At 44.5% G+C, this 23,689-nt stretch overlaps 1 protein-coding gene across 1 annotated transcript in view; it reads right to left on the bottom strand.

Annotated features, from left to right (window-relative positions):
* The window catches only part of ENOPH1 (enolase-phosphatase 1), a 28,384-nt gene that overhangs the window by 2,886 nt on the left and 1,809 nt on the right, over nt 1-23,689 (bottom strand). The window contains exons 2-5 of the mRNA XM_050945223.1: nt 10,822-10,923; nt 8,661-8,863; nt 4,859-4,991; nt 4,016-4,139 (exon numbers count right to left, since the gene is read on the bottom strand). Coding sequence (XP_050801180.1) covers nt 4,016-4,139; nt 4,859-4,991; nt 8,661-8,863; nt 10,822-10,923 — 562 coding nt within the window. The remainder of the gene's footprint in view (nt 1-4,015; nt 4,140-4,858; nt 4,992-8,660; nt 8,864-10,821; nt 10,924-23,689) is intronic.

Below are 23,689 nucleotides of genomic sequence, written 5' to 3'. Positions count from 1 at the left end.
CCAGAGCTTAATTATCCTGATAGTTAGAAAGGTTTCCTAATATCTCCCCTAAACCTCCCTTGCTGCAGATTAAGCCCATTACTTTTTATCCTACCTTTGCTGGACAAGAACAATTAATCATAGTCCTCTTTGTAACAGTCCTTAAAAGACTTATCAGGTCCCCCCTCAGAATACTTTTCTCAAGACTAAATTGTGCCCAGTTTTCTTAACCTTTCCTCAAAGATCAGGTTTTCTAAACCTTTTATCGTTTTCGTTGCTCTTCTCTGACTCTCTCCCATTTGTCCACATCTTTCCTAAAGTGTGGCACCCAGACTTGGATACTTCTCCATCTGAGCCTCACCAGTGCTGAGCAGAGTGAGACAAATACCTCCCATGTCTTACTTGAGGTAACCAGGATTTTCTCTTTTTAATAGTTCTCTGTTGCCTTACTGTGAAAACAGCAGAACTCTAGGGTACTGTAGGAGGCCAGGGAACATTATATCACCAATATATTTGAATGCAGCGGTGTTCTCACAGGGGAGGAAGTTGCTAAAGAAAAATGGGCCGAGAACACAGGCCAGTTTGGCTTCAGCTAGAGCAGCAGGAAAGTAAATTCCTGCAAGGGGAGCTGAGAGCATCCTAATCCCAGACTCCTCCATAATATTCTCACCTGTGACAGTCTGGTAGAAAAATGAGGTGGGGGTTCAGTTTATTAATAACTCGGACCTGAATGCTGGGAAAATTGGAGTGTAAAATCAGACTACTCAGTGTTAAGATTAAGTTGCCCTTTAGGATTTTTGGGTACGTCTACACTACGGGATTATTCCGATTTTACATAAACCAGTTTTGTAAAACAGATTGTATAAAGTCGAGTGCACGCGGCCACACTAAGCACATTAATTCGGTGGTGTGCGTCCATGGTCCGAGGCTAGCGTCGATTTCCGGAGTGTTGCACTGTGGGTAGCTATTCCGTAGCTATCCCATAGTTCCCGCAGTCTCCCCCGCCCCTTGGAATTCTGGGTTGAGATCCCAGTGCCTGATGGGGCAAAAATCATTGTCACGAGTGGTTCTGGATAAATGTCATCACTCATTCCTTCCTCCGGGAAAGCAACGGCAGACAATCATTTCGCGCCCTTTTTCCCTGGATTGCCCTGGCAGATGCCATAGCATGGCAACCATGGAGCTCGTTCAGCTTTTTTTTTACTGTCACCGTATGTGTACTGGATGCCGCTGACAGAGGCGATACTGCAGCGCTACACAGCAGCATTCATTTGCTTTTGCATGATAGCAAAGACGGTTATCAGTTGTTCTGTACCGTCTGCTGCCATTGTAAATTGGCAATGAGATGACGGTTATCTGTCCTTCTGTACTGTCTGCTGCTATCATGAGTGCCCCGGCTGAGGTCGGCCGGGGGCGCAAAGACAAAAATGGGAATGACTCCCCGAGTCAATTTCTCCTTTATGGTATCTAAAAATAGAGTCAGTCCTGCCTAGAATATGGGGCAAGTGTACTAGAGAACCAGTGTATCAGAGAGCACAGCTGCTCTGTGTCAGATCCTGCAGAAATGATGAGCTGCATGGCATTCTAGAGGGTGTCCCTGCAGCAACCTCACCCGTTGCTTCCCTCCTCCCCAACCATCCTGGGCTACAGTGGCAGTGTCCCCCCTATTTGTGTCATGAAGTTATAAAGAATGCAGGAATAAGAAACAGTGACTTGTTAGTGAGATAAAATGAGGGGGAGGCAGCCTCCAGCTGCTATGATAGTCCAGGCAGGACATTAAGTGGTGTAGGAGAGAGAAGCCCAACATCCTACTGCTATGATAGTCCAGGCAGTACAGAATCTTTTCTTTACACATGAAAGGGAGGGGGCTGATGGAGCTCAGCCCCCAGTTGCTATGATGAGGACGGTTACCAGCTGTTCTGTACCATCTACTGGGAATGACCAGGAATCATTCCTATTTTTACCCAGGCGCCCCCCTGGCCGGCCTCACCTGAGGCCAGCCAGGGGTATTCAGCAGCTATCAAGCATATTGTACCGTCTGCCACCAGGGAGGGAAGAGGAGCGGATACTGTTCTTCACTGCTGCAGCATCGCATCTGCCAGCAGCATTCAGTAGACATAGGGTGACATTAAAAAGAGTGAAGAAATGATTTTTTTCCCTTTTCTTTCACGTGTGGGGAGGAGGGGGTACATTGACGAGCTATTCCCTGAACCACGCCGGACAATGTGTTTGAACCTACAGGCATTGGGAGCTCAGCCAAGAATGCAAATACTTTTCGGAGACTGCTGTGGACTGTGGGATAGCTGGAGTCCTCAGTACCCCTTCCCTCCCTCCATGAGCATCCATTTGATTCTTTGGCTTTCTGTTACGCTTGTCACGCAGCACTATGTAGCCTGGAGATTTTTTTCAAACGCTTTGGCATTTCGTCTTATGGAACGGAGCTCTGATAGAACAGATTTGTCTCCCCATACAGCGATCAGATCCAGTATCTCCCGTACGGTCCATGCTGGAGCTGTTTTTGGATTTGGGACTGCATTGCCACCCAGGCTGATCAGAGCTCCACGCTGGGCAAACAGGAAATGAAATTCAAAAGTTCGCAGGGCTTTTCCTGTTTACCTGGCCTCTGCATCCAAGTTCAGATTGCTGTCCAGAGCGGTCACAGTGGTGCACTGTGGGATACCGCCCAGAAGCCAATACCATCGATTTGCGGCCAAACTAACCCTAATCTGATATGGTAATACCGATTTTAGTGCTACTCCTCTCATTGGGGAGGAGTACAGAAACCGATTTAAAGAGCCCTTTATATTGACATAAAGGGCCTCGTTGTGTGGACAGGTACAGCGTTAAATCGGTTTAAAGCTGCTAAAATTGGTTTAAACGCGTAGTGTAGACCAGGCCTCTGTCTTGTCCTCCACTGCTTGTGTTCCAGTATCAAGTTTCCATTTCTTTATTAAGGATTGTGGATATACTGACTGACAAATATACTCACTTGTTCCACAATGAATACATTGCTTAGAGGCCTAATCTGGGGCTACCTTTGAAGCATACTAAGGGGTATGTTCTGAACCAAGTTACTTGGGGGGTTATGCTGATATAACATTAGAAACTATGCTATATTTATATAAGGAAAAAGGCAAGTGAAAAAAGCTCTCTGGACCGGACTTTCTACTGCAGGGAATCGGCAACTTTTGGCACACGGCCCATCAGGGAAATCCACTGGTGGGCGAGGATGGTTTGTTTACCTGCAGCATCCGCAGCTTCGGCAGATCACAACTCCCACTGGCCACGGTTTGCCATTCCAGGCCAATGGAGGCTGCAGGAAGCGGCATGGGCCAAGGGATGTGCTAGCCAGTGGGAGCTGCGATTGGCCAAACCTGCAGATGCTACAGGTAAACAAACCGTCCCGGTCCACCAGTGGCTTTCCCTGACGGGCTGCGTGCCAAAGGTTGCTGATCCCAGTTCTACTGCCTCACGATGGGTGAGGTCACCAGCTGTTAATGATTCTCTGCTCTGCACTGTAGGCAATCAGGTCCTCTGAAGAGGGTGCTTGTAACAGCAGCATAAAATACAGTAACCCTCATTCTTAGTTTTAGGCTGCCGGTGCACCTGTGGACACTCGTCAACTGCACATAGACACGGATTTACTACTTTGCACCCCAGTTTTAGTGGCCTGTGCTAGGCTCCTGGTGATAGACTGGGTTTGTCTACCCGAACACCTAGATTGTGGCAAGCTGGGGCGTAAATCTACTCCCTAGTAAGTGTCCATCTGGACCCTGCTGCTGCGCACTAAAAGTTCCCTAGCCTGCTTTGATCTACTCCCTTTATACTCCAGCTTGCCACAAACCAAACGTTCATGTAGACAAGCCCCAGGTTAAATAGTTGCCCTATTTCCCTTGGCTTGACACAGCCTACACACCAAGTGAGGCTACTTGATGGGATGAAAGTTTAATGGACGTGCAGACATTCCGACCCTGGAGGGGATAAGTGCTTAACGCTGCTGCAATGTGGGGAAAAGCAGGAAAGCCAGACCTCCTACCTCGAGTGACATCCGTCAGGAAGAGAACATTGTTAGTTGAACACCCGATGCTGGACGCAATCCTCCTGTAACTCTCACTCTCTACTTTGTGACCTATTTTGGTATCGAAGTGGCCATCGAAGAGCTGAAAGATGGAAGAGAGCATGGCTTTTGGAGGAAGATACTAATTCTAGAACCCAGAGAATGAATTACAGAACCCTAATCGGTATCCCCACTTCCTACCAATGCGGTGAGGGGAATTTAACAAACAAGGCTCTGATCACGGGACAGCCAGAGAATACGCGCCATTTTCAATGATACAACAAACAGAAAGAGCCTCCAGAGCAGGGGGGGCCCCCATTAGTTGCATAGTTTTCTTAGCGCCTTTCCTTAAAAATGGCTAAAGAAATCAATTTACAAGCTGTGGAGATAGGCTTTGCACAGTGCCTAAAGGTTGGCTTGCAGTGAGTGTATCCAGGCTCTTCTGGAGAGGTGGCTTAATTAGGGGGGATTCTCTTTCTTTTTAAGAGGGGAGCAGGGAAAAGCGAGATCTTTTTGTTGTGTTGACACCATCACACTGGAAAGGCTTGTGCCGATATCAGTGCACAATATCAACTGAAAAAGCAAATATGGGAATGCAGTCTCTGAAATTGTAGCAGCCATGACAACTGCAGCTCAAGCCACTTTCTCTTCGCCCCTCATACACTTCTAATTTTTCTGTAACTTATTGCAGCATCAAAGAATATTAATGGCTAGCACATCGCCAGCATGAACCAGTGTATCCTCACCCCAGCTCGGGGAGGGTAGCTACCATCCCTGTTTTGCAGATGGAGAAGCTGTAAAGAAGGATATAATCTTATCTACCTCTAGAATATCACCTTCTGTCGAGTATCCAAACAGAAGCTTCTGGGCCTCCACGCTCCCTGAAGAATAGATATACACTTTCATTCCTGCTTCCCTCCACTTCCTAATGGCTGGAACCACGTCCTGGAAGAATCTGCAGTGAAGGATAATTGCAGTATTAACAACTTGCGGATAATTATTAATAATTGCAGTATTAACAAACATAGTGCTGCCCCATGCAAACTGCTTTATTTCTATTACCGGATGGATTTTTTTGGGTGATGGTTTTAAAAGCTGCTCAGCGCTTCTCCACTGGGGAAGTTATTTCCGTAACAAATAATATACTCTTAACTCCAAATGACTGAGCGATCTATTCTGATCACTGAACAGCAAGTAGCTACAAACATCTGTTTCAGACACTTGGGTGAGGCTTCTCCAGCTCATTACATGTTAGAGGAAAGAGATGTTCTGCACCCACCAGCCTGACCTTTGGAGGGATTAAGGAAGTTAACAGACCTCTCACAGTCTGAAGCCTGATTGTCCCATAAAATAATTTTCATTCCCATTCAAGTAGTAATTAGTAGGAGCAACCCTCTCTCATTCCCACCCATTAAAGAGCAGCTTAGTTTCCTGGTTCTGAACACTTGCAGCAGGAAAGGTTGGGGGGCAAAAGTGGAAATGAAATGAGAATGCAGCCCCCTAGGATCTGTTGATGCAGCTCCTATGAAATGTCCAGGGTTAAAGAACAAATCAGGGAAAAAAATGCAGATCAGACCTACTCCATTTATGGGGACTTGTTCTTTCGTTTTACAGTAATAATCATGGATCAATTTCATCCCTGGCTTAACTCCACTGAAGACAAAAGTTACATCAGGGATGAAATGACAGAATATCTATTGATAGTTAAGCACCAAAACCCCGCCCCAAAACTCCAGCTTTGTGGACGGTTGAAAAATGCAATGGTGTTTCCATCATCACAGCCACACCAACTGACAGCAACAGGACAGTGGAGCCCGTCTGACCAACCAGTAGGTGACACAGTATCCCCGTATCACACCTTTGTAACGGTGTTTATTCGACATCCGCTCTTCTCCAAAGAGCGACACACAGCAGAGCTCCAAGTTTTGTTTTACAATCAGTTCCCTAGTCTGATGATCAGAAGGTGCTTTGTATCAGTTTGGTAAAAGAAAACGGCGAAATCAGGGCAGGTTTTGTTAAAGGGGGTAGCTTAACAGAGTTAGCTTTCAGCCTTGTGTGACTGGATTTTTAGGTTGTTAACGGAATAATCAGTTTTAAGATTGACAGAAAAAAACCACTAATGATGCAGGTAGGACTTCGACAATAGCCTCTTTCTCCACTGCCTTACATCATTATAATGTATAGCAAGGTACAGGTTTGGGCCCCATTGTGCTGGGTGCGGTACAAACACTTACACTCGGAGTACAAGACGACAGATGGATACAACAAACTGACTTGTGGAGCAAAAGGTACCAGACTCTACTGGTTGGCATAAGCAGGGGTCTCGGCCCAGCAGCTGCCCAATAACTGTAGAGTTTTTTCTTTGTCGGCACGGCAGCAGAAGAGAGTTTGAAGGAGGGTGATGAGGTGGCTTTGCAGATGTGGATGAGGAGCTCATTCTGTGTGGAAGGTGGCCAGTGAGAGAGCACGAAGGTGCAAGTTGGAAAAACGTAAAGTGGATGAAGATGGCTGGTGTTACTGGCAGAGTGTGGTCAACAGCTTGATAGTGTATGGGAGATGCCAGAGAGGGCAGGGATGGGCCAGGAAGGCCCTTACAAATTAAGCCCAGGAGAGAGAGAGAGAGAGAGAGAGAGAGAGAGAGAGAGAGAATGTGTGTTTGATAGGGTGAAGGAGACGAATCGAGGGAGGGGGATACAGAGCAGCATGATTTAGTGGCAGCAAAGAGCGAGGAAAGTGATCTGTACAGCTGCATTTGGACTGGGTTTATACCTGTGCAGTGCGGCTGTAAAATGTCTCGAGTCAGTATGACAGCACTTGACAGCCACACGGTACAGGTGCAAACGACTGCCCAGCATGCGAGACAGGGCAATATCACGCCCAGGAATGGGAGCTGGGTAGCTGAAGAAATAGGGGACTTTGAGCTGACAGAAAGGAATACACTTTCCTTCTGAACATTTGTTTACGTTAACAGGAGTGTAGCTCCCTCTTCTTCCCAGTTCTTTGCTTCCGTATGCTCAATACGCCACATGACTTGAGGGTTTATACAAAATATTTGCTGGTTAATTAGAAGGCATTTAAGTACAGCAACTTCAGCTTTGGTACCAGTAATAGCTAACACGACGGGGGACAAGGTGGCTGTGTGCAAGGTGTGAGTGTCTGCTCCACAATGGCTCCTCTGTGGATTGTGGTGCCTAGCCTTTATCTTGGCAGTCAATCAAAAGCCAGTTTTCAGCATGATCCTGAATGAAAGTGTTTATTAGGTGACTGTACCAAAACAAAGTCTGGTATGCTGCAGAGTGCATAAACAGCTGAATGGGTTTTGTCCTTTGTTAACCATCTCAACACTTTTACAGACTTGCACTGTCTCTTCCTGTTTCCCATCCTCCTTTTTACTACAATACTTTTCCTTTGTCTTCTAGATTTCTACCTTTCCCTTGAGCGCTCTATTTCCCTTCTCTTCTTCTCTGTGCAAGGAACACCCAAAACACCTGGAGACTGGTCGTTCTCACTCGGCCATGGAACTGAAACACTAGGTGTAGTCAAATATCTATACTGAACTGCAACTGAAAGGCTATCCTGACTCTTCACAGAACTTCATAAGTATTTTAGCAACCTGTTTGCTGGAAAAACCAACAGGTATCAGTGGAGATGGAGAGCTCAACTTGCCATTCCACTCCCAGCAACTGTGAGATGCCTAGGAATGAAAGTACCTGTCCCAAAGACTGATGGGAGTTAATCTCACTTTTCATGCTCTTCCCCCAGCTCCTCTCCAGTTTCTTGTTTAGGTTTGTCTATCCACCTTGTCCCAAAATTAATTGTAACTGTTAGATAAATGGTTTGAAATAAGGAGGGCTGTTCTCTAAACTGTGAGAATTACAAACTTGTGCTTTCTATCTCCCTTGCTAAATGAATGAGTCAGTTTTACCAGCTGAAGAATATGATATATAGCTTACATATTTTTGCAAACATAACGAGACAGCCCTCTTAATCACGTGAGCAGAACTGCGTGCTCCACTTTCCTCACGATGTGTATTCTCACAGTTTCTATTGCTCAGGTTCTGTATTTCCCATAGAGCCTGAGAGAGTTAGTGTCTGCCATCTTGCCTTGGTTTCAGTTTACTGGTGATGACAAAAGCAAAGAGCTCAAATGTGTAAGCACATACCTGCTGAACATAGTGATCATTTTACATGGGGGGGGGGGGCGGGAAATCGCACTCCCTGGCCCCTCAAGTTTTCCCATGACTCACTGGAAAGACTACTGCAAACTAAGCTGAATCCCAGGGTCTGACAATTTCCCAAAGTCAATTTACAATATTGCTCCCTAGATCCCACCAGTAAAATCAACCACAAATCATGGATTAGCTTTGCATTGTGCATTCGAGGTGAAAGGTGAGACTGGCTGAACTTGGTTCCATGATAGCGCTCAAGTCCCCATAGTAATCCATGCTTACTGTTCAGCTAAGAAGTAATTGGATTATATTTTTATATAGCACTACACTGCTACGACTAGTCACCTTTCAGCCCCTACGTAATTACTTGGCTCCAACGTATGCCCTAGAAACTTAGCTCAGCAAAATATAAAAGATCTACTTCAAGGAAACTTTCAGGACCAGGAGTTACTTACTCTCCCTTCATGTGTCCAGTTGCATAGGCTGCCCTCCACATGTGACCCTGCAGCTGTTTCAATGCTGTGGTCTTTCTGTCCAGGGACATCTGCCAGTGCACATTGTCTACTACAGCCTGGATGACCTGTTCCACTTCATCTTCTCCATTTCCAGTTTCTAAAGGAATAGGTACAACGCCATCCAAGTTGGAATCCTCTTCAGCCTTGAAATTATGAACAAAAAAGGTGACTCAAGATTGCTAAATAGGGCCCTGCTTCAGGAAACCAGTTGAACATAAGCCCATCCCTATTCAAGACAGTACTTGAATACATCCTTAATTTTACAAACGTGAAGTCAGTCAGGCTTACACAGGTGCTTAACAGATTTCCTGAATAGGGAATTTTACCAGAACTGGGGTCTAGAAGCATGCACTTTAATTGTAAATTGCACTAGCCTAATCTGAACACCTACTACATAAGGTTGCACATAAGTTAAGTTCAAACACTTAAATTTAATCTTACATTCTTCATTTTTTAAAATGTGAAATAAAGGCCCCAAGTATTTATAACTGACTGACCAAAACCATTTTGGACGTTAGTTAAACATCTTGGACTTGCATCTAAATATGGAGCCTTTTTCTATCTATAAGATACTGTCCCAGCTGGACAAATTTCAATGTACACCGACAAAGAGCTAGAATAAAATGGCTTCACCTAAATCCTACATTAAGCAGCTAGACAAAGTCAGATTTCCTGAATCTATTAATAAGATGAGTTCTAAAAAAAAGAACAATACTTACCATGTGAACTGCACATTAAATGCTTTCAACACTGCTTTAATACTAAATATAAATTAGTATTAACACAATGATTTGTGGGAAATATATAGTCCTCTCCAAGCTTTAATAAAATAAGAGAATGCATAAAATGTGGCATAAAGACTGTGTATATTTAAATAGAAGTTTCATACATAAAGCCTCAAATTAGATTTTAAAATAGTTACAGGGTAGTGGGAAATACATTCAGATTCTACATTTAACCACTACCATTTAAAAACAAAAACTAAAAAGTTACTGTTATGTTGGCCCTGGACAAACAGATGTTAATATTCTATTTATGTGCTCCCTGTATCAAATTTGAGAGAGAAGTCTTGTCTAGTGGTCAAAGCACAGGACCAGGAGCCAGGAACTTCTGGGGTCAGATCTCAGCTCTGTTACTGATTTCCTCTGTGAGCTTAGATATAGAGGTAGATTTTCTGACTCGATTATCATAACCAGCTGCAAATGGAAGGTCACAGGATTGAGCCCTATCAAAACTAAGTGCTGAGCTCTCTGGTCCCAATCCAGCAAAGCACTTAAACACGTGCTTAACTTTTAGCACAAGAAGTCCCATCATGGGACTACTCCTGTGCTTAAACTTTACTGGATCAGAGCCAGCATGCCCAGCACCCTTCAAAATAAGTCCTTAAATTTTATCTGCTTAGATCAGCTGCTAAATATACAGCCAGATCTCCACAAAGAACTTTCAGAAAGAACGTTCTCAGCGAGAACAGATTCACAGCACCCAGCCTCTGATTAGAATTGAGCTAGCCTTCCTGTTCTGCTCCAGTACAGCTGAATTTCAGAGGTGAAGACTGCATCTCCACCAGTGAACTGTTGTGACAGAGATCAGCTAACAGGCCTTGAATTTAAACATCTGGGGGCTTGAGCCAGCTGGTTCAACCTATGTAGGTTTTTATACTGTACCCACGGCAGTACAATGTGAGCACCACTGACTCTCAGTGGATGACTCTAGGCTCTGGACCTTACTCCTGTGTTGGCCCAACAGAGCCAGTGTGGCATTTTAAGGAATGGGGATGGAAAATGTGTGTTTAGTTTGTGTTCACATTACTGTACCCTGGAAGTGGGGATTTGAAGCTCTTTATGGCTGGCATCGGTCAGCAGACGTGTACTTTAGGTAAATACATCCATGGAATGTCTGAGGGACAGACACACTCTGTAAGTTCAAAAACAAATACGCTCAGAAAGAAGGAAAGTGCTCCTCAAAATCAAGTGATAACTCCTTCTCCTACTTCACAAATATATGATGCGATTAGTAAAAACAGCCACAGCTCTGTGAGTGACCTGAAGTCCTTGACAGGCAGTAAACTCTGGCAAGACATAACATGGTTCCAATCGCTCACCTGTTTCCTCAAAAGGCTGATGTCCTGCTGGCACTCCTCCTCTTCCCAGTGCGCACGCAGGTACTCTTGAACATTATCTCTGATGTACGGAAATAGTGTGTCCTGGTAACACAAACACATAGGACTCATTTAACCTTGTGCTCTTACAGTCATCTACGTTTCCCTTACTGGGATACTGCATGTATGATTTAAATAATTAGTCACCTTGTGTACCATAGGCATTACTGAACAGTTAAAACTCTATGAAATGGAAAAAAATGCTCGGTAACTATTGTTAACGATGACTAAAACAAACACCAACCCAGATGGCACAGAGGAACCCAACAGAACCACAAAGTGCTGTGTGGCTCAAGGTGATCCGAGTAAGTGCTTAGAAGTAGATAGGTCATTGAAAACCAAGTGAAAGCATTATGTACATGGATATTCTTGTTTTATTAACAATGAAAAGACTTCAAAAAGAGAAGTTGATCCAATTTCTGATAGAGCTGCTTTCCAACAATATGTCCTAAATTTTTTTTTAAAAGTGTGAAAAAGCATAATGTGTTTTTCTGATCTCTTGCTGATGTTTAGAAGGGTCTTTTCACCATGGGGTAGCTGACTCTACAAGGGAATAGAGAATCAAGCTGTTCTGTCAAATGCACAAAGGAGGTGAACTGAAAAGATGCATAACTTTTTTTTTTTCCTCGCTGATCTTTTTATCTTGTAGTGATCTCAGGTGTTACATGTAACACTAGTACTAGTGGGTACAAACCTTTCTGGCAGAAATGTGATTTTTTTTTTTTCTTATACAGGGTTTTTTTTTCTTATTCCAAATTGATGGTGCCCCCTTAAGCAAGCTGGTGAATACAGATTTATCAAACAGGTGCTTATGTACCCGCAATCACTTAATATTAGCAGAGGGACCAGTTAAAATACAGCTATGCTAATAATGGCCAAGCTATTCTGAAAATGAAAAGATGTGTCATATTTGACATCTTAGTGCATGCCCAGAGAAGATCTTTCAAATAACACGACATGACTTTCAACTCCTAAGCACAGGAGTCCAAGGCTGACTGCTCGTACGCTCAGAACTAACAAGTTATATGAATTTATTTTTCTATTTTAAAGGGGGCCCTTGTTCTTAGGTCATTCTAGAAATGAAATTTAACTTGTGATTTGAGCTAGAGAATTATACTATTTTTAAACAGGTCTTTTAAGAAAGTCTTGCATCACCATATATTTAGGCTTTCAATTGAGCTCTACTGGACAGTATTTTGAATTCTAAGTGAAATAAAGCAAGCTTAGAAAAAATGTGAGAGGAGAACTGCAGCCATCATATGGGATCTAAAGGGTGAGCAGAAACACAAGTGAGCCTTCTCATCACTAATCATGTTATCACAGTAGCACCAACAGACCCCAGTTAGGACTATGGGGATGAGGAGAGAATGTCCTTGGATGGAGCAGGAAGTTTATCCCCGTTTAAGTTATTTCACCTTCCTGTTACAAACATTAACTTTTAAAGAAAAGACCTTGCTGACTGCTACCATTTTTCTTTCTCTCTCATTCTACCAATTCCACATCAAATAAACCATTAAGACTATTATTTGTATTGCCGTAGCGTAACATCTAGAGGTTTCACTCCCACTGAGCTAGGCACTGCACAACTATACAACAAAAATGGTGCCCGCCCTGTCAGATTATAATCTAAACATACAATGTCTAACAGCTGGACAGATTACTGTACTTTGTTCTGGTGAAAGTGACATCTCAGTTATGTGATGTTTGTTTCAAACAAAAAATCTGTGGCTCTGAGACACCTGGGTACCATAATGGATTAAAGAATTTTTGGACCTCTGTGCAGTGCACTATGGCAATTGGGTCCCCCCACACTTTCTCTGCCCCGGTGGAGGGATGGTTGCATCCCTGGATTTGGAGTGTGAACCCGCTCTGCACTCACCCTGCAGTGGTTCGTCCTGTGAGGCTCTCTACTCCAGCCTCTTGGCTCTCACCACAGCCCACAGGTGGACCCTCCACCCTTCCCAGGTGGGCTTGGGTATGTGTATGGCTTCCTCCCCCCACACCTAGTGATCAGGGGCCCTGTATAAGTGCACTGAGTGCACACTGATTAATCTGGGCCAGCCTGAGTAGATATCCATACTTGACTTCAATTGAAAGGCTGAATGTAAGGTAATATACCTGAAATTCTGTATGAACTGAGAACATTTCACTTGTCTCTGTTGAAGAAACAAATTCATTAAGCCAGGGTGGCTTAAGGAAAGAAATACATGACAGATCAAAAGCTAGTTGGACTTTACCATCCCATTAACTATTGTAAGGGAAGAGTAGTGGACTATAAAATCCTCACTAATGCAATAATGGGTCACCAGATGAATTAGCAGGGAAAGCAGGAAGCCTAGGGTCTAGTAAGCAAATGACACCTCCCCCATCCCAACAACCCATCTATTAATTCCCTATTTAACACATTGTTCTGGCTTCCAAGTTCTTCCCGTAGTTTATTTCACTCCCAATGCAGTACCTCACTCCAAAAGTCTCTCATTACCCAGAACAAACCACCTGCAACCTGCCTGCACAATGGTCACTTGCATTGATCTTGGAAGGCTAGACGGGACCCCTTTTGGCTCCCAACTGGGTTACAGAACTCTCTTCAAGCATTACCTCCCTTTTGAGTATGACCCTGGGGCCAGTGTAGAGGAAGTTGGGACCTGAATTGTTTCTACATAGGGAGGGAGCAGTACAGAGAATGGAGGCAAGGCCCAAAGAGCAAGGGAGGCTTATTACAACCAAAGCACAATGTGTGTTTCCATACAATCTGCTAAGACCTTATGGCGTCTCCAGAGAACCAGCATGGTCCTGACAAACCAGGACCTCTGGCCAATTTGCACAGAATTGGGGAGAGAGAAACATACTGGACACAACATCGCACAGTTAGCGCTTCAACCTTATTCCTGTGTTAATGTCCATTTAATGAACGGAAGAGCCAAAAACAATAGAAAAGCGCACTGGCTGAATAAACTGTTGATACGATGATCAGCAGTGAAGTTGTTAAAGGTGACAGGCAGAAAAAAAAATTAAAGTGAGGTTTTGCTCCTTTCCTTCCTCACGAGGAGTACCTGAAAGTGGGTTTTTCTGCTTGTTTTTACCTTAGAAAAGTCAGGAATGTCAAGTCTAGTCTGGTCTACCCTGATTTTGCTAAAAAACCACAGGGTGATTGATGACTGAGGAGAGAGGAGTATGCCAGGGATGTTTGTTGTGAATGGGGAGAGTGTTGTATCTTTAAAGTAACTCTCTCTCTCTCAAGTGCTTTCTGAAGAGTGTGACTAAGAACAACTTCCCTTCTCCACTGTTCTGCTTTCAGGCTCAAGTTATGTCTGTAATTCTCCAATCACCACTGAGAGTCTTTGGTGGTTGTACAGAGATACTATTTAAAAAGTTTATTTTTAACTAAACTTTTCAGGCCTTTATGTATCAAAGCAGCAGAAGAGGGCCCAAGCCCATTATTATTCCTCCTTTTTATGTCCCTTTCAATGTTGTTCAAACTCTTATCACTAGTCATCAGTGTTGACTTAATTTCTTGGTGCAACTGTTTCAGTCAGACAGTATCTAGACCAGTGGTTCTCAACCAGGGGTCATGTACCCCTGGGGGTACTCGGAGGTCTTCCAGGGGGTACAAAAACTCATCTACATATTTGCCTAGTTTTACAATAGGCTATATAAAAAGCAATAGTGAAGTCAGTACAAATTAAAATGGCATACAGACAATGGCTTGTTTATACTGCTCTGTATACTATACACTGAAGTGTAAGTACAATATTTTTTATTTTCCAATTATTTATTTTATAATTACATGATAAAATAGAGAAAGTAAGCAATTTTTCAGCAATAGCGTGCTGTGACACATTTGTATTTTTATGTTGATTTTTGTAAGTTTAAGTGAGCTGAAACTTGGGGTACACAAGACAAATCAGACTCTTGATAGGGGTACAATAGTCTGGAAAGGTTGAGAACCACTGATCTAGACTACATTGGATCGGATTATACTCTGAAGATTCTCTTTACAGCCAGGTGAGTAAGAAGCTTTTCAAGTTTTAATTAAGAACAAAACAAAACTATCAATTAAAAAAAATCCTTGTCTGATTTATTTTATTTACTATTGTTATAAGATTACTGCAACTAAAAAGAAAAAAAGAAAAACTTCAGTTTGATTACTCTGTGCCCTTGAACGTACTTTGTAATGGACAGAACTTTTGTCTAGTCAATTTCCCCTGTTGTGTGTTTTTCCATGCAGCAAGTGAGAGAAAAATTTTATAAATCACAAAAGTGTCCAAGGGAATCTGGTCAGGAGTAATATCTGAAGCTACTTAGCACATTTTTAGAAAGTGATTAGATTTCAAATTGATGTCCACTTAAATTCAACAGGGAAAACAGGATAAAAAGTATCCCTTGTGACAGATGTATCAAAGATGCAGCTGGCTTGATGTGTTTATGCATCCCCCATGACATTTGTATGATGCAAAATCTCAACTGTCTGCTTTTTTTTTTTTAAAGTGTCTAGCCCTTATGATTGCAAAGAGAGGTTTCCAAATATAAACAGAAATTGAACACTGCAGTTCTGTCTTCCTGATTCTGCAGTCTGCCTGAAACAATGATCAATATGATTCCCCACACCCCATTCATCTAATTGGGGTGCTACCTTAAGCCTAGTGACGTGTGAATGCTAGCATTGATTAATTCACTGCTGATCATTCTAGTGGATGGGAGGATGCTCAAGGGGTTGAGAACTAGGGTTAGTTGTTGCAGGGAAGGGAATGAAGACAACATATAAAGAGAGAGTGAGAGAACAGACTTGGAGGGTAGAGAAAAAGAACTCAAAACTAGCAGACTATCTTCCTATTGAATAGGACAACAAAAGTAGAAACAAAATACTAAAATTAGATGCTTAGTTATTACATAAAGAGCAAATTCTACCCTTGATCTTTATGCAAACCTCTCATAACATCAATTAAAGTTCTGCTGTGGGTGGAGGACAGTGCATAACCCCAAATTCATACCATGTCCCATGAACCAGAATTTAAAATCTGAAGTCAGCCCTATGCAGAGGATAAATCTGACAACCCTGCCCTAGGACATGCAAAAATCCTAAATCCCTAAAGCATGCTGAAATGCTCAGCTCCTTACTAATGGGATTCTAATATGAGAGATTAGAAAACTCTCTGTAGATTAAAAGAGTTTGGAGAATTAAGTGATGGAAGTGGAACCAGATTAATTATATCATCGGCTGAAATTACAGCACAAGAGGAATCTGAATATTCTCTAAGGAGATTGGGAAGTCTATGATGGGACATATAAATGGCTTACTCCTTAGATACTCTATAATAAAATACTCTTTGGAGAATCCAACTGAGACCAGAAAAAATTCTTCTTGCAGCTATTTATAGTGGCCAGCTATGAATTAATCAGTGAAGTGGAAGCGAATGGAATTGAATAAGTGAGTAGTGGCAACCATTCTTAAAGTTGCAAGGAGATGCAGCTTAGAAGCTTCTTTGAGGAAAATGAGTAATGTGTGCCATATTGCAATAATTAACATAATAAAGCCATTAAAGGAAGCTTTATTAGATCCAAAGTGTACTTCATGTGGCAGATTTATTTGATTTTAAAAATACACGCAGTAGAAGAAAACAAACCATTTAAAAGTAGTACTGGCAAACTGGATGAGCTAAGGCCAAAGATACAATACAGGCATTTGGACAATTGGAGAACTAGAAGAATGAGTGGCAGGATGAGGAAGAAATGGGTTTACGCTTCTTGAGAGTGATCCCACTATATCATTTCTTGAACCTAGAAGGCAGCAACTTTGTTGGGGGCAATTCCCGTTTCATTCAATGAAGATTACCTCTCAGGAAGCCATTTTTGTAAAAGATTCCACTATTCTATTCTTCAGGAAATCAGTATGGTTACCTTCACCCTGCTGGAGCAACAGATCGCTGCTGGGTTTGTAACCCGTTAGTAACCTGGTTAACTGTTGATACAGATTGTGTCCGCACTTCATGTAGTTAGGGCTATAGCCTTGTCTACACTTGAAAGGGTTTGCCGGTATAACTATACCAGTTATACCGGCAAACCTTCCTAACAGAGATGCAGCGTATACTGGCAAAAGAGAACTATGGCAATATCTACACGACAGCCTTGCTCCCGCAGATGTAAGTGCCTAACTACACTAACATCATAACTCCACCTGCACGAGAGGCGTAGGGCTTAAGTCGATGTAGCTGTGGTGACACAGTGTCTGTGTAGAGAGCGGCAGCTGACAGGACTCTGGGCACAAATCTCCCCACTGGAGGTGAGAAGCCCTGGCAAGGATGCACACCACTGACAGGAGGAGGGTAGCGTGGACATCCGTAATTACTGAGGAGGCTGTAAGTGGACCTAACATAATGACTTGAGTCTATAGTGTAGACGTGCCCCGAGTCTGCACTGGAGCTTTTGCCGGCCCAGTTATGTCGGTTAAGTGTAGACCAGGCTCAAGTAACAGGGGTAGCTAACCATATTTTACCCTTGTCAATGGCCTAAGCTGGAACGAACTGTCTTCCTGTAACCAGTTCATAATCATTTTGCTTATCTGGCAGGTAACCCTAACTGTATCCGTATAACACGTTTTTCTGGCCCTCTTTCTTCCCAGCTCTCCGTGCAGTAAGACTTCCAGAGTGCATTGATCAATGTGAGGATGGTGCTGCTCCGTGTGCATATCTTTTGGGCACTTGCTGAAGTATTCTGGGATACTGCTCTGATTTTTCCAAAAGTGCACTGATACAAACACAATTAGGTAACACGGTGGGTGTGGACCAGCGATGCTGAAACACGTTTTACAGTGGTGGTGCTGAGGACCCTGAATATAATGGAATCCACTTCAAGCCAGGGGGTGCTTCTGCACTCCCAGTTCCAGCACCTAGGGCAGGGGTCCCCAATGTCATCCAGAGGCATTGCCGCCGAAATGCCGCCGAATTTCAGCGGCATTTTGGCGGATGCTCGTCTGCCACCCACAGTCCTTTGTCTGGCGCCTGCCAGACGAAAAAGGTTGGGGACCACTGGCCTATGGTGTGGATGCAATAAAATGGTTGTGTGAAGAAAAAAACCGTTGTGTGAACACAACTCAACAGCATTTGTGGTTTGTAACCAGGTCAGATGAATGTCAAATCAGTTATAAAACAAACATGGCTGTATTTGTAGTGTCAGTGGGCCCTAAAGTAATGCCTTTTGTTCAGTGTTTGTGAGACATACAACACCGGGGGGCAAATTTTGTACTCCTTCCCAAGCAAAACTGCCACTAAGCTCAATAGTAATTCCTATCACAATGGCTCAGGCCTACAATTCTTTAGCAGTGTAAGTGCCCATGCAGACTACAGCTGTATTTGTAATAATCAATTTGTGACACTTATCTGACCTGTCTATAAAAACCAAGTGGCAGCCAGAGAGCAGGACCCACTGTTGACCAAATGTGCATCTCCACACCCACTACATGGCCCACCTATGTTTGCATTGGTGCATTCTTGGAAAATTTGGGCAGCTATCCCATTTTCAGGGAATAATCTTTCCACAAGATGTTCACGAAGACTCTGCATTGCCTGATGTGCTGCTGGAGGATGAAGGCCCAGAGAGCTGAAGGACGAAGGCCCAAACAAACAAGTTATATATACACTGGGTTCGGAGTTGCTGACTGGTGAGAGGAGCTGAAAAGAGTAAAGTCTGGGTAACTTCTATGCAGCTTAAATTGTAACAAAATACAGCCAATCTTGGGGGGGGGGGGAAATAGTTAGGGGCAATATGGGACCTACTGAAGAGATACTAAAAAATAATAGAAATCAAGTGAAAGACAGAATAAAATAAGTTGTTTAAAATATTTGGAAGCTTTCCAGCATGCTGAGTTTTCATTGAAAATTCTAGAAAATCTAGTCCCACTGTATATTAAGGTTCGATTTATAAATGGCTAGTTAATGAGCCAGTAGAGGTTACAGGCATGTCAGGAGACTTGAGTCACATATATTATTGATGGTAACTAACACATCACCAAAATACATTCTAAATGGTTATAACTTAAGCAACCTACTCACCTGTTAAGACTCTTATAATTGATTAAGATGTTAAGAAGTGACTAAGATATTTGAATAGTTAAACTATTTATATTACAGTGTGACTGTAAATCTGTTAGGTGAAGGTAGATAACCAAAACAGTATCCTAAATCTTTGAATCTGCAATTATTTTCCACAGGCCCTTTTCATGAGTGGTCTTAGAATAACAATGTTTGTTTGAATAACAGAAAGAGGGCTTTTTTCAATTATCGTGTGGGCACTTGTCTGGTAAAAAGTGAAGAGAAACCAGTAATTCAGTTCATATAAGTCACCTTAAAAGTAATTTTCAGGTTCCTGATAATCTGGATGGGATTTAAAACTGGCAAACTAAACATGGGAGATCTCATATTCTATTATTATTTGGTTTAGGGCTTAATCAACATTTACCAAATTTTTGAAAGCTGAGCCCCCTTAGGGAAAAGAACTAATTTGGGCCCTCCATGTGTTTGTTAACCCTCTCCTACACCACCACTCGCAGAGAGAAACAAACCAACCAACCGCCAACATGCTCAGAATACTTTTTAAAATGTTTCTCTTGGAACACACTTGCCCTGATGAATAGAAAATATAATGTGGTTAAAATAGGTTTTGAAAACTATACCAGCAAAACCATCCTTGTACAGATGTAGTTATGACAGCCAAAAAGGCCTTTTGCCAGTGTAACTCCAGTAGGAGGGTTTCCTTTTGACAGCATACCTGTGTTGTAAGGAACACCTACACTCATTACCACAACCAACATAACTATGGGCTTGGCTACACTTGCAGGTGTGCAGCGCTGGGAATTACAGCTGTCTTCGTACAGCTGTGTAGGGAAAGCGCTGGAGTGTGGCCACACTTACAGCTACCAGCGCTGCAGAGTGGCCACACTTGCAGCGGTGTTGGGAGTGGTGCATTGTGGGCAGTTATCCCACAGAGCACCTCGTCCCATTTTGGCGCCGTGGGTTGTGGGAAGGGGGCGGGTCATTCTGCTTCCTATCCCAATGCCTCGTGATGCATCGCTTCACATCCCAGCAATCCCTGTTTTTCTGTCCACGTTTGGCACCATCTTGACTCTCTCAATGGTTTCTGTGCAGCGCAATTTCTGTGGGAAATGGAGCCCGAACTGCTGAGGAGTATGCTGACGAGTCTCGCCAGCACATCACGTTTGGCAGTTGAGCTGTTCCTTAAGATCCAAAGTGATGAGGAGTCCGACGATGATAGCGAGTCGCCTGATGCGTATGACACGAAATTGCTTCTGGCATTCACGGAAATGCTCAGCACCGAGGAACGCCGCTTTCGGGCTTGGGAAACAAGCACTGAGTGGTGGGATCACATTGTCCTGGATGTCTGGGATGACAAGCAGTGGCTGCAGAACTTTCGGATGAGAAAAGCCACTTTCATGGGACTGTGTGAGGAGCTCGCCCCCACCCTGCGGCGCAAGGACACGAGATTGAGAGCTGCCCTGCCAGTGTAGAAGCGGGTGGCTATTGCAATCTGGAAGCTAACAACTCCAGACAGCTACCAATCGGTCGGGAACCCGTTTGGAGTGGGAAAGTCGACCGTTGGAATCGTTTTGATGCAAGTTTGCAGGGCCATTAATTGCATCCTGCTAAGAAGAACCGTGACTCTGGGGAACGTGCAGGACATTGTGGATGGCTTTGCACAAATGGGTTTCCCTAACTGTGGAGAGGCGAAAGATGGGACGCATATTCCTATTCTGGCACCACCCCTCTTAGCATCCGAGTACATTAATTGGTAGGGGTATTTCTCTATGGTTCTCCAGGCGCTTGTGGATCACCGTGGGCATTTCATTGACATTAACACAGGCTGGCCTGGAAAGGTGCATGATGCACGCATCTTTCGGAACACTGGTCTGTTCAGGAAGCTGCAGGCAGGGATTTTTTTCCCAGACCGGAAGATCACAGTAGGGGACATCGAAATGCCCATTGTGATCCTTGGAGACCCCGCTTACCCGTTAATGCCTTGGCTCATGAACCCGTATACAGGGAAGCTTGACAGGAGCAAGGACCGGTTCAACTACAGGCTGAGCCGGTGCCGAATGACTGTGGAGTGTGCTTTTGGCCATTTAAAAGAGTGCAGGCGATCTCTGTATGGGAAGCTAGACTTGGGGGAAAGCAGCATCCCTGCTGTTATATCTGCATGCTGCACCCTCCATAATATTTGTGAAGGGAAGGGTGAAACATTCAGTCAGGCATGGATCTCCAAGGTTCAACGCCTGGAGGCTGAATTTGCACAGCCAGAGAGCAGGGCTACTAGAGAGGCCCAGCACAGGGCTTCAAAGATTAGGGATGCCTTGAGGGAGGAATTTGAGGCTGAAAACCAACAGTAATGTTTGGAGCCTTGCATGGGAGTGAAGTGCAGTGGTTACAATGTTAGTATGAATCTGTTTTTCCTAAGCTGATTTGCAGTGCCTGTTTCTTTCCTGGGCTAAGGTATCTTTGACTTTCTGCAATAATAAAGACTGTTTTCAAAGCGAAGAATTCATTTATTGAAAATAAAATAACTTTCTTGACAGACACACAACATTTTGGGAACCTAAAAGGGCAGGGGGGTGGGGTGGTGAACTGTACAGTCACAGGTTTGAATATGTCCTGTCTGGAGTGCTGTGCAATGACTGCTGCACTTCAGGATGCCTATACTGCATGGTGATGGGGGTTGAGTGCAGAGGATAAGAGTCGTAGTTCTCAGGGCTGGTTGGTGAACATACAGGTGTTGGAGGCAGCTGGTGGTAGTAAGAACCTAGATGCTGGGGAAGGGGGTTTTGAGCTGACATTGGGGCACAAGGGAAAGAGCTTTGGGACGGGGGGGGCGGCGGCGCAGTAGTGCTCTGCCTGCATGGCTACGAGCGCCTGGATAGAGTCTGCTTGGTGTGCCAGGATGCTTAATAGCTGCTTTGTGCTTTTCTTCCTGGCCGCTGAGTTTCTCTGGTGGATCCTGCTTTCCCTTTCCCTCCAGTCCTGCACTTTTTGATTCTCTCTGGCAGTGATCCATAATTGCTTGCAGCAGGTCATCTTTGCTTTCTCGCAGCTTCTTCCAGAGATTTTGAAGTCTTTGAGCTGTTGATAACACGAGCAGCCGAGAGCTCAAGGTTGCTTGTGGAAAGGCCAAAAAGGCAACACTTAACAGAGACAGCATTGTTTATATCTCAGACAGTTATTCCCACACAGTGAAGGAGTTTACAGTCTTCACTTTAGCATAATTTTCGCATACCAAAGAGAGCGCACATAACCCACAGGAGCCCTGAAATGGTGAGTAAGGGGGACTGATTGCTTCAGGGCTGTACTGGGGTTTCTAAACTCTGCCAACATTTTCCACAGGAGTTAATCCTGGAAGATATCTCGCTGCTGCGGGTCACCTGGGAAGAGCAGGAGGGTCTTCTACAGCAATGCGGATTCCACCCTGGCCCCTATGCAGCTTGCCTGTGTGCAGCAATGGTCCCCACACCCCTCACGGCACAGTGGCGCAGACACGTTAGCCTGACGGGGACAAAGACCACAGTGGCTCTCCCTATAAACTTGCACAAGCGCATTGCCCACACTCTGGCTGAAACTTTTGAAGAGATTACCGAGGCCGATTACCGCAACATGACAGACCACATCAATGGGCTATTCCACATCTAGGCATGCATGCATGCAGCCCTAATCCTCCCTCCTCTCCCGAAACATTTCCATCTTGAAAATAAAAGCCGCTTACCGAGAACCCGTTCCTCTGCTTGTCCTTCACCAAGTACCGGCTGCTGCGACTGGCTGCCTTCCTCTTGGCTTGAGAAGAGCTCCTGGCTGCATGCCTCCTGGGACTCCAGGGTGTCTCCCCCCACCCCACTACCCTCACTCTCAGTTTCCTCCTTCCCCCACTCCGAAGTGTCTATCGTCGTCCTCGGATTGGCGGTGGGGTCACCCCCAAGTATCGCGTCCAGCTCTTTGTAAAAATGGCAGGTCGTGGGGGCAGTGACGGAGCGACTGTTTCCCTCATGGGCTTTGCAGTAGGCACTCCGCAGCTCCTTTACTTTAACCCTGTACTGCACCACGTCCCGGTCATGGCCCTTTCCAGCATGGCCCTTGATATCTGCCCATAGCTATCGTAATTCCTACGGCTGGAGCGCAGCTGTAACTGCACAGCTTCCTCCCCCCAAACACCGATGAGGTCCAGCAACTCGCCATTGCTCCATGTTGGGGCTCGTTTGGCGCATGGAGGCATGGTCACCTGGAAAGATTCACTGATTGCACTCCACACCTGGCTGAGCAAACAGGAAGGGGATTTTTAAAATTCCCAGGGCATTTAAAGGGCGGGTCACCTGAGGCCAGGGCAGTAGAGTTCGAACTGATGAGCAGAGTGGCTGAACAGGCATTCTGGGATACCTCCAAATACCTCTGGAGGCCAACAGCAGCGCTTTTGGTGGCCACACTGGCAGAGCAGCGCTGCATCACACCGCTGCAGTTGTTATTCCCCAGGCAGATGTGGAGTACATGCAGCGCTGTAGCCAGGGAGATACAGCGCTGTGTGTGCCTTGCAAGTGTGGATGGTGAGTAAGCTGCAGCGCCGTAAAGCCACCACCAGCGCTGCAACTCTCCAGTGTAGCCAAGCCCTACGTCAGCAAAATTTGTAAGTACAGACCAGGCCTAATAAAGACTAGGCTGCTACCTATAGTCCCCACAAGCAAGACTCAGGGGAAGGGCTAGCTCAATGGTTTGAGCATTGGTCTACTAAACCCAGGGCTGTGAGTTCAATCCTTGAGGGGGCCATT

The sequence above is a fragment of the Gopherus flavomarginatus genome, chromosome 3 (assembly GCF_025201925.1).
Source record: "Gopherus flavomarginatus isolate rGopFla2 chromosome 3, rGopFla2.mat.asm, whole genome shotgun sequence".
Lineage (NCBI taxonomy): Eukaryota > Metazoa > Chordata > Testudines > Testudinidae > Gopherus > Gopherus flavomarginatus.
Note: the sequence above shows the minus strand (reverse complement) of the source record. Positions and strands in the feature narration are given on the sequence as shown.